The following is a 10,501-nucleotide window of genomic DNA, read 5'->3' on the forward strand; positions in this document are numbered from 1 at the left end:
CCGTTGCCGGACACGGAAAAAGACAAAAGACAAAAAAAAATAAAAAATAAAATAAAATAAATAAAATAAAATAAAATAGCAGGCTTAGGCCCTAATTTATTAATAATTTCATTAAAGGTAAACAATGTAAGTATACCAATTAAAAAGAGATGAGCAGGATTAAAAAACATGACCCAACTATATGCTGTCTACAAGAAACTTGTTTACAGTGATACGTATGTGGTCAGTAAAAGGATGGAAAAAGACCTGCCATACAAACATTAGTTTTTTTTTTAAAAAAAGCATTAGTTAAACATCTTTCATTAGTTAAAAGATGTATGAGTGATTATGTTAATATCAAATAAAGCAGACATAACAGCAAAGAAAGTTACTAAAGGAGAATGGGATATTACATAGTGATAAAAAAGATCAGTTCACCAGAACGACGCAGTTATCCTGACTGTGAACAGTAGGGCTGCAAAATATGTGAAGCAAACATTGATAAGTGAAAGGAGAAATAGACAAATCCATAATTATAGTTGGAGACTTTAACATTCCTCCTTAAATAACTGAATAACTAGACATGACCTAATCAATTCCTTGAAAAGCACTAATGATCACAATTCACTCAATATGAAGTAGATAATTTGAATAACCTTATAACGTTATAAGGAAATTGAAACCATAATGCAAAACTCCACATAAAGAATTCTCCAGGCCCACATGGTTCCATCAGACAAGCCTACCAAACACTTAAAGAAGAATCAACACCAATTCTACACAATCTCTTGCAAAAAAACAGAAGAGGAGCTAATACTTCCCAATTCATTTTATGAAGCTAGTTGTACCCTGATACCAAAATCAAATACCAAAAAAAAAAAAAAAAAAGTAAATGACAATATCCCTCATGAATATAGTACAAAATATCAAAATATTAGCAAATATAGTTCAGATACACAGAAAGAATTACACACCATGACAAGTGGGGTTCATTCCAAGGATGAAAGTTTGGCTCAATATTCAAAAAACAAACATATTAACAGGATAAAGAAGAAAAATTACACAATCATATCAATTGATACAGAAAAAGCATTTGGTAATATTCAACATCCATTCATGATAGAAACTGTCAGAAACATAGGAATAGAGGGGAACTTCCTCAACTTGATAAAAAGTATCTCCACAAATCCACAGCTAACATTGTACTTAATGGTGAAGGACTGAATGCCTTCCCAAATATTCAACATCCATTCATGATAGAAACTGTCAGAAACATAGGAATAGAGGGGAACTTCCTCGACTTGATAAAAAGTATCTCCACAAATCCACAGCTAACATTGTACTTAATGGTGAAGGACTGAATGCCTTCCCAACAAAGACTGGTAAACAAGAATATCTGTTCTCACAACTCGTATTTAACACAATATTTTAAGTTCTTGACAGTGAAATAAGGCAAGAAAAAGAAATAAAAACGCATATCAATTGGAAAGAAAGGAATAAAACTATTCCTATGTACAGATGGCATGATTGCTTATATAGAAAATCCGAAGGAATCTACAAAAAACACCTAGAAATGGTGAGCTCAGCAAATATTCAGGATAAAAGATCAACATCCAAAAATCAATTGTATTTCTGAATAGTAGCAATGAAAGCTTGGACACAAAAGTTAAAAATACAATATTTATAATTGTTTTTTTAAATAAGGAAATAGGCAAAAACTTATAAAACTACCAAGTGCTGAAGAAAATAAAGATCTAAATAAATGGAGATATACTGTATTCATGGATTGGAAGACTCAACATAGTGAAAATGTCTATTCTCCCCAAATTGATACATAGATTTAATGCAATGACTATAAAAATCTCAGCAAGATTATTTTGCATAGACAAGAGTATTCTAACATTTATATGGAAAGGCAAAGGAACTAGTGTAACTAAAACATTTTTGAAAAAGAATAAAGTGGAAGGATAAGTCTACCCACCTTCAAGACTTACAGTTCGGCTACAGTAATCAACACTGCATGGTACCGGTGGAGGGACAGATAAATAGGTCATTGGAACAGAGCACAGAACCCAGAAGTGGACCCACATAAATAGGCCCAACTGATTTTAGACAAAATTGAAAAAGGGTAGCCTTCTTAACAAATGGTGCTGAAACAACTGGACACCCGTGTGCAAACAAAAAACCCAACCAACAAAAAGCCCCTCAACCTGAACCTCACATCTCCGACAAAAATTAACTCAAAATGGATCATGGACCTAAATGTGAAACTTAAAAATTTTTAGGAAAAAAAATTAGGAAAAAACCCTCAATCTAGGGCTAGGTAAAGGATTCTTAGAGTTAACGCCAAAAGCTTGATCCATAAAAGGAAAACTGGTCTTCAGCAAAATTAAAACATTTTCTCTGTGAAAGATCCTGTTAAGAAGATGAAAAGGTACACTACAGAGTGGGAGAAAATACTTGCAAACTACATTTCTGACAAAGGACTAGTATAAAGAACTCTCAAAACTCAATTAAAAGCCAAACAATCCAGTAAGAAAACGGGTGAAAGACAAGACATGAAGAGGATATACAGATGTGCAAGTAAGCCCATGAAAAGTAGTTCAACATCATTAGCCTGTAGGGAGATGCAAATTAAAACCACAACAAGACATCACCATACAAAAAGCCCCTCAACCTGAACCTCACATCTCCGACAAAAATTAACTCAAAATGGATCATGGACCTAAATGTGAAACTTAAAAATTTTTAGGAAAAAAAATTAGGAAAAAACCCTCAATCTAGGGCTAGGTAAAGGATTCTTAGAGTTAACGCCAAAAGCTTGATCCATAAAAGGAAAACTGGTCTTCAGCAAAATTAAAACATTTTCTCTGTGAAAGATCCTGTTAAGAAGATGAAAAGGTACACTACAGAGTGGGAGAAAATACTTGCAAACTATATTTCTGACAAAGGACTAGTATAAAGAACTCTCAAAACTCAATTAAAAGCCAAACAATCCAGTAAGAAAACGGGCGAAAGACAAGACATGAAGAGGATATACAGATGTGCAAGTAAGCCCGTGAAAAGTAGTTCAACATCATTAGACTGTAGGGAGATGCAAATTAAAACCACAACAAGACATCACCATACATTTGTCAGGATGGCCAAATAAAAAATTATAGTGACGTCAAACGCTGGTGACGATACAAAGAAACTGGGCTACTCGTGCCCTGCTGGTGGGAATGGGAAACGGCAGAGTCTGGAAAATAGTTTGGCAATGCCTTAAGTAATGAAATACACAACCACAATATGATCTGCCAAGTGTCTTAACCCAGAGAAATGAAAACTTATGTTCACACAAAAATCTGTACGCCAACGTTCACAGCAGCTTTATTCATAACAGCCCAAAGCTAGAAAAGCCTCAGATGTCCTTCAATGGGTGAATGGTTGTACTATGGGACATTCATACCACTACACGAGGGGTCTTCAAAAAGTTCATGGAAACTCTATGAAAACTGTCGATACATGCAACAATCTGGATTAATTTCCAGGGAATTCTGCTTAGTGAAAAAAAAAAAAAAAAAACCTGTCTCAGGTTACATCCCATATGGTTCCATTTATATAACATTCTTGAAATGACAAAATTATAGAAACAGAGAACACATAAGTGGTTGGCAGGGCTTAAGGATGGTGTGGTGGCAGAAGGGAGGGGCGTGTGGCTCTTAAGGGCAATAGGTCGGGTCCTCATGGTGATGAAAATGCAGTCAGTGTCTTGATTATCAGTGGAATATTCTGGATGTGACATCATATTTTAGTTTATAAGATGTTATCGCTGGGTAGAGTGTCCATCTCATACACTTGCATGTCAACTTATAGTGATCTCAAAATAAAAGTTTAACCTAATTTTAAAAGGAACATACTGCATAATTCTATGTATCTGAAGTTCAAAGGCAAACTCAGCTACGGGTGATAAAAATCCGAGTGATTGCTTCTAGCGGGGAGGGATGAACTGGGGTTAGCATATGGATAATGGAAGTATTTTGCTGTGGGTGGTCATCACAGGTATGTACATGTATGGAAACGTATTGGGCTATCTACTTATGACTTGTTTTATTTTTTATTTTCTGTGAGTTAAATCTCACATAAATATACGTAAATCTGAAAAGCATTCTATCAATTTCACAAATTATTTTGTCTCTATAATTAGGTCTCAAAAATGTACCGCTTAAAGGATCTTTCCTTCTATTCTATGACGATCTAATAGCTTTTAGATTAATGCTTGCTATAAAATGATGTTCATAACTTATTCTGGTAGCCCCCCTCAGGGCTAAAGAGAATGCATGAACTTAAAAGATTTATAAATAGTAACATGCAGAATGTTAACATCTTGATATTTGAGAAAAAAAAAAAAATCTAGGTAGTGACCATGATGGACTAAACACCTGGGTACTTTCGCTGGGTACCTTCTGCTCAGCTTGCAGGATGACAATTTCATTCAGCAGGTGTCTTTCACTGAGCCCACCTCCTGCGGGGTGCTGGGGTGTGGCACTGTGGCCGGCCAGGTGACTCCCTCCTGGCCTGATGCTGCACTGTGGGGTGGACTAGGACCAACCTTGGACTTCCACTCCCTCGGGGTGCTGGGGTGTGGCACTGTGGCCGGCCAGGTGACTCCCTCCTGGCCTGATGCTGCACTATGGGGTGGACTAGGACCAACCTTGGACTTCCACTCCCTCTGAGCCCACCAAGCCATGGGTGCCTGTGGCACTCGAGAAGGGGGTGCACACCGTGGGATTCAGCTTCCTATGTCCTGACTTAGAGGCTCAGCACCAATGCTGGCCTTTCATGTCAGTGTTTGCTCAGGATTTCAGCAAACAGAAGAAAAAGACCTGTTCCTTACAGTGTGCTGAACACGAAAAGTCCCCATCCCAGAAGGAAAAGCCAGAAAGAATCAAGAGGGATGACCTTGGTCATCGGCAAAAATGAGTGACTATCAGCAGCAGGGCCAGCAGGGCCATGAGAGCCATGCTGGCAGCAGAGCCCTGCAGCACGGGGCCCAGGGAGGTGACGTTGCAAGACCCCCAGGACAGGGTGGACCCCAGTCTGGGGGGCCCAGGGATGGCCAGCACTGGTGGGAGGGAGGGTCTTCACTATGGGTGCAGGACTTTTGGTTTGTTCATAACATGGTGCTTGAACCCAACAGCCTCATTCTCTTCAAGGTATCTGGACAACGCTAACTTCGCCAGGCTGAAACAGCTCTTGCCTTGGATCCGATTCTACGTTCACCAGGAAACGGGGGGTGCCTCAGATATTCTAACCAGGAGGAGCTACAGCCCCACTGTAAACAGTCCACATTCCAGTTATACACCAGTGTACTGAGTTTGGTGTCTGTGAAGCAGTCTGCAAGAACCTGACCAACTCCCATTTCTGGCTATGTACAGCAGATTCCCAAATCCAGAATGTTCCACCCTGCCCCCCCCCGCCATGAGGCCTGTTTCAGTCTCTCTCTCAGTGATTTCTATTTCCGACTCAACAGTGACCAATTTAAATAAAAGGCCTAACACAAAAATCAGGCAAATATGTTTAATTTTTTAAAATAACTGATGGCAAAATAAAATATTTACATCACATCATACTGTGTAAACATGTAAGGTCTCTGTACAAAGAAATATACATGCAAAATAATGTAAAAATTTAACTGAAATAAAAGAAACAATACACAAATAAAAGTCATGAGGTTACGAATACACATCCAGTTTTGAATCCAATTTCTTTTAAAAAGTTTCTGTACAATTTTACAAGAACAAACAAACAAAAAACCAACAAAAGAATAAATAAAATACATTGGAAGCTGCAAAGCTTAACTATGCCAGTTTATGGCTCAAGACCCAGGTGTCTGGCTGGCGTAGAAGCAGGCTGGTCTCTTTTTTAGTGTATTTCACACAACGAAGATAAAAAGACATCCAGAAAAATTCAAGAGTGCCCAGAAACCCAACCTCTTTTATGGAAAGGACTCTTCGCACCAGCATGAATTCTGCCACAGTGACACAGGCATGGGGTACCAGCCTCAGGGCGGCTAGTGCTTAATTGGCTTTTATTTCTTACCAAAAGCTCAAAATCCAGCCAATTTTTGTACAGAAAGTTGCACTTCAAAAAGTCTAAAAAGTAGTAAATGTCCAGACTGATTTTGGAGAAAAAAAAAATAATACTTTGGCATTCTGAATAATAGCATAATAAAATTTAAAACATTACCCTATTATCCAGTTTTATATTCAGAGTATGAAATCACTTTTTACAGTCCTCAAAACCAACAAATGTCACGAAGAGTTAAGTCTCCTGGAACCGATGGCACAGGGCTGCTACCCTACCCCACCCCGCCCCACCCCTCCCCAGCACACACACAAAACCATAAAGCTCACTGTACGAAGTATGTGCTTTTTCTATATATTTATTACAGATACAACAGAGGTCTTCATAAATAGTTGCATAAAATGTTAAAGCCACAACATTGCACATGATATGAAATAAAACCAAAAAACCCCCAGTGAGTGCATTTACAGTATTTTCATCTGACTGTATACTGCTCAACAATCTGACTGACGGCTTGGGGTGGGGCTGGGGGAAGGGGACAGTGGGGGCAGGACCCAACCTGATGTTCTCATTTGATTGGCAGACCCTTGGACTCCCCGAGAAGGCCCAGGCAATGGGTGGGTATGGGAAGGGAAGGTAGGTGGGGCGATGACAGACTGAAGGCAGGAACAGTCTTATATACAAGTAAGGCCTACATTTCATCAGAGCAAAACAATTCATTCTATTTTATGTAAAAGTTTGAGGTTCAATGCATGTTTCAGAAGCCACCTCTGGCGTCCGGTGAGACGCGCACAGACAAGATGGCTGGAAAAGCCCTGGGCCAGGTGAACACCGAGCTCTAGCCGAGGCTGTGGGAGCAGCCGCCACCTGGGTGAGTCTTCCCCAGAGATGTACAGTATCTTTGTTTTGTTCGTTAACACCAGTGGTTGAACATAGGCATTCTGTATCCTTGAATAAATCTTGAAAATGTTAAATTTGCAAAATTCTATTCATGTTCATGTAAAAAAGTATCTTTTTATTTTTTGCAGAAACCTGAATAAAATACTGTGTTACAGCAATGCGATCTCTGCCTCCGGCAGAGTGTAAGCGAAGGTCCTCCACCCCAGCGCAGCTTGCAGCTCTGAGTCCCAAGCACTGCTGAGCACAGCTCACTTGGAATGCAATTTCACACGATGAACATACCGGCAGCTGATCAGTTCGGTTGATTTGTTTCTCTTCAAAATTCAAATTAACAGCTGATTGGCAGGTGAAAGAGAATGAGAAAGAACTTCGAGACAGGTCAAACTTTAGGCAGAAGCCTGCTCTGTAAGAAGTTTTTAATGCTACGGATAGGTCGAACATCATTCTGGTGTTTGCGCCGCTCAATGAAGGAAGTCAGTCTGGACGTATCGAGGACGCCCGTGCCTTTGCCATTGCCGGCCTGCAGCCACTGCTCCTGGAGGGCCAGTGCAGCCGAGGGACGCTTGGCAGGGTCCTCCTGCAGGAGGAAACACACGAACTCCTTGGCCTTCTGGCTAACTCCTTTAAAGTAGTCATCTGGGAAACTAAAGTCTAATCGGCAAATGTTCAGGCAGGTCTCTTCCACACTGTCATCCAGGAAGGGGGATACGCCGCTAAGAAGGACATATGTGAGCACTCCAACACTCCATGTGTCCGAGGTCAGGGAGACAGGGTTCCCAAGGATGATTTCGGGGGCCGCAAATTCCGGGTTCCCTAGTAACTGGTGGATGTAGTAGGTCGTGTTGAGTTGGACAGCATCTCCAAAGTCAGCCAGTTTAATGGTTGGCTTGGCTAAACTCTGATCCACCAGGATATTTTCAGGCTAGAATACAGGATAAGACAACTGTCATTTTCAAACAAGCCCAATCTTAAACTTATTTGTGATGACTGTCAGGAGTCTGTGGTGAGGTACAAGGAATGCACAAAGTCAGCTACAACAAACTTCACGTGCACAACAGGAAGGACCCCTCAGCATGTAAGGAGGAAAAAAGCGCTAGAGGAACTGCTGCCCTGGCTCGATGCAGAGCAGCTCTCTGGAAATCTAAGGGCCAAGGAGCCTTATTAAACAAAGCCAGTCTATGAGGCTGGGTATTCACGTTTCCTCCTGGCACTAAGAGGAATACTCTCTTCCCCTTCTAAGTTACCACTGACCCAGTCCCATACCCACTGCGCAAAACCCATAGGAACTTTCTGAAAGTCTCACGAAACGCTGGAGGATCACGAATGTTCACCAGTCAGTACGTTACCATTACGGACTGCTGACCCAGTCCCATACCCACTGCGCAAAACCCATAGGAACTTTCTGAAAGTCTCACGAAACACTGGAGGATCACGAATGTTCACCAGTCAGTACGTTACCATTACGGACCACACACTGCTGAATACAGACTCTCGGAGACAGAGGTCAGGAATCAGTGCTCCCATTCCCACCCATCCCTGTCTGTCCCCAGTCTCCTGCAGGGCTCCTGGCCTGCCTTCAGAAGTCAGGCTATGAGAGGGCCTCCCGCGTCCCATGTGGCTGAGCTCGGCCTGGTCAGACCTGCCCTAATCCGGCCCCGGGGCCCGCTGACCTTTAGGTCCAGGTGTGCTATCCTGCAGTTGTGAAGGTACCGGATGGCTTCCAGAACCTCCCCCAGGTGCCCTCTGATCTTCCCTTCAGTGAGGCTTCCCCATCGCACCACGCAGTCCAGGAGACGACCCTGGTCAGCCCTACAGAGGGAGGAAAGAGTGACTCTGTCATGATGTTCTTCAATGTACACAACTCTTCAGGCCAATAAGAAATAAACACATTGAAAATGTCCCCATTATGAGTGTTTCACCACTATTTTAGGGTCGTACCTCCACCTGAAGGCACAACTAGACAAGGAGGGTGATTTTTTTTTGGAGCTCATTGTGGAGATGCCAGTGGGGAACAGAGCAGTCGGGGACCCAGCCCTGCTTCTGCTGATGGAGGGGATGGCATGGGTGAGCTACTGGGCCATATCCTGGCTTGCAGCAGCTACTCTGCAGGCATCTGCTGAAGGAAGGGAGGAAGTTACCTGCCCCCTGGAGCCTTGGCTTCCCCTCTGTAAAATGGGCCATGTCAATACTGAGTGAGATAATATAAGCAAAGAATCAAGACAACTGTCATTTTCAAACAAGCCCAATCTTAAACTTATTTGTGATGACTGTCAGGAGTCTGTGGTGAGGTACAAGGAATGCACAAAGTCAGCTACAACAAACTTCACGTGCACAACAGGAAGGACCCCTCAGCATGTAAGGAGGAAAAGCATAACTTCGTATAGCATACATTATACGAAGTTATACGATTGTGAAGGTACCGGATGGCTTCCAGAACCTCCCCCAGGTGCCCTCTGATCTTCCCTTCAGTGAGGCTTCCCCATCGCACCACGCAGTCCAGGAGACGACCCTGGTCAGCCCTACAGAGGGAGGAAAGAGTGACTCTGTCATGATGTTCTTCAATGTACACAACTCTTCAGGCCAATAAGAAATAAACACATTGAAAATGTCCCCATTATGAGTGTTTCACCACTATTTTAGGGTCGTACCTCCACCTGAAGGCACAACTAGACAAGGAGGGTGATTTTTTTTTGGAGCTCATTGTGGAGATGCCAGTGGGGAACAGAGCAGTCGGGGACCCAGCCCTGCTTCTGCTGATGGAGGGGATGGCATGGGTGAGCTACTGGGCCATATCCTGGCTTGCAGCAGCCACTCTGCAGGCATCTGCTGAAGGAAGGGAGGAAGTTACCTGCCCCCTGGAGCCTTGGCTTCCCCTCTGTAAAATGGGCCATGTCAATACTGAGTGAGATAATATAAGCAAAGAACCAGCCAATAACACAACACAGTAAATGATGAATGTGGCACTCAAAAGTCTTCCCACTCAGAAATCACTTTTAGTATTTAAAAAGCATTTACACACGCTGCTAACGTGCCAGGGACTAAATACCTTCTATCAATTTATTTAATCCTCATGACTCTTTGTGCTTCACTGTCCCCATTTTATAGATGAGGAAACTGAGGCACAGAGAAGGTAGGAAACTTTCCCAAGTTCACAGGTAGAGAAGCCAGAGTTGGATAGAGGTGGTCTGGGCTGGGCCTCTCTGAGCACTGGCCTAATGCCGCCCTTGTTTGCAAAAGAGAAATTTATAGGACGATCAGCCACCTGTCTAGTAAAGGAGAGTGATCAATGAGACTCTGGTAGTAATTTGTTATGAAAATAAATCCTGTTAACATATGGTGAGACCAAATCATGTAGTTTTCCAGTGACCAGAATGACAGCTGAAAGCACTGAAATTTTACACCCTAAATGGAAAATTTTACACCAGAAAAGGCCTTTGAGTTGATTTCTGACTAGGATCAAGTGATAGTTCTTATTCAAAATCCCTGGGGAGAAGGAGCAGGGGCTGTTGGTCGTCCTGTGTCTACAGCCGGGAAGGAGCTCCCAGGCCAGACTCAG

General features: G+C 42.2%; 1 protein-coding gene across 1 annotated transcript; it reads right to left on the minus strand.

Annotated features, from left to right (window-relative positions):
• Positions 1-5,524: 5,524 nt before the first annotated feature.
• Positions 5,525-9,464, minus strand: LOC103600222 (triple functional domain protein-like; the record flags this gene model as incomplete). Its single annotated transcript, XM_008584467.1, has 3 exons — positions 5,525-7,867; positions 8,616-8,808; positions 9,366-9,464. Coding segments are annotated over 3 exons (835 nt in total), but the record flags the coding sequence as incomplete, so codon positions are not given.
• Between the last annotated feature and the right edge of the window lie 1,037 nt (positions 9,465-10,501).

The sequence above is a fragment of the Galeopterus variegatus genome, unplaced genomic scaffold (assembly GCF_000696425.1).
Source record: "Galeopterus variegatus unplaced genomic scaffold, G_variegatus-3.0.2 Scaffold3269, whole genome shotgun sequence".
In the NCBI taxonomy this organism is placed as follows: Eukaryota; Metazoa; Chordata; class Mammalia; order Dermoptera; family Cynocephalidae; genus Galeopterus; species Galeopterus variegatus.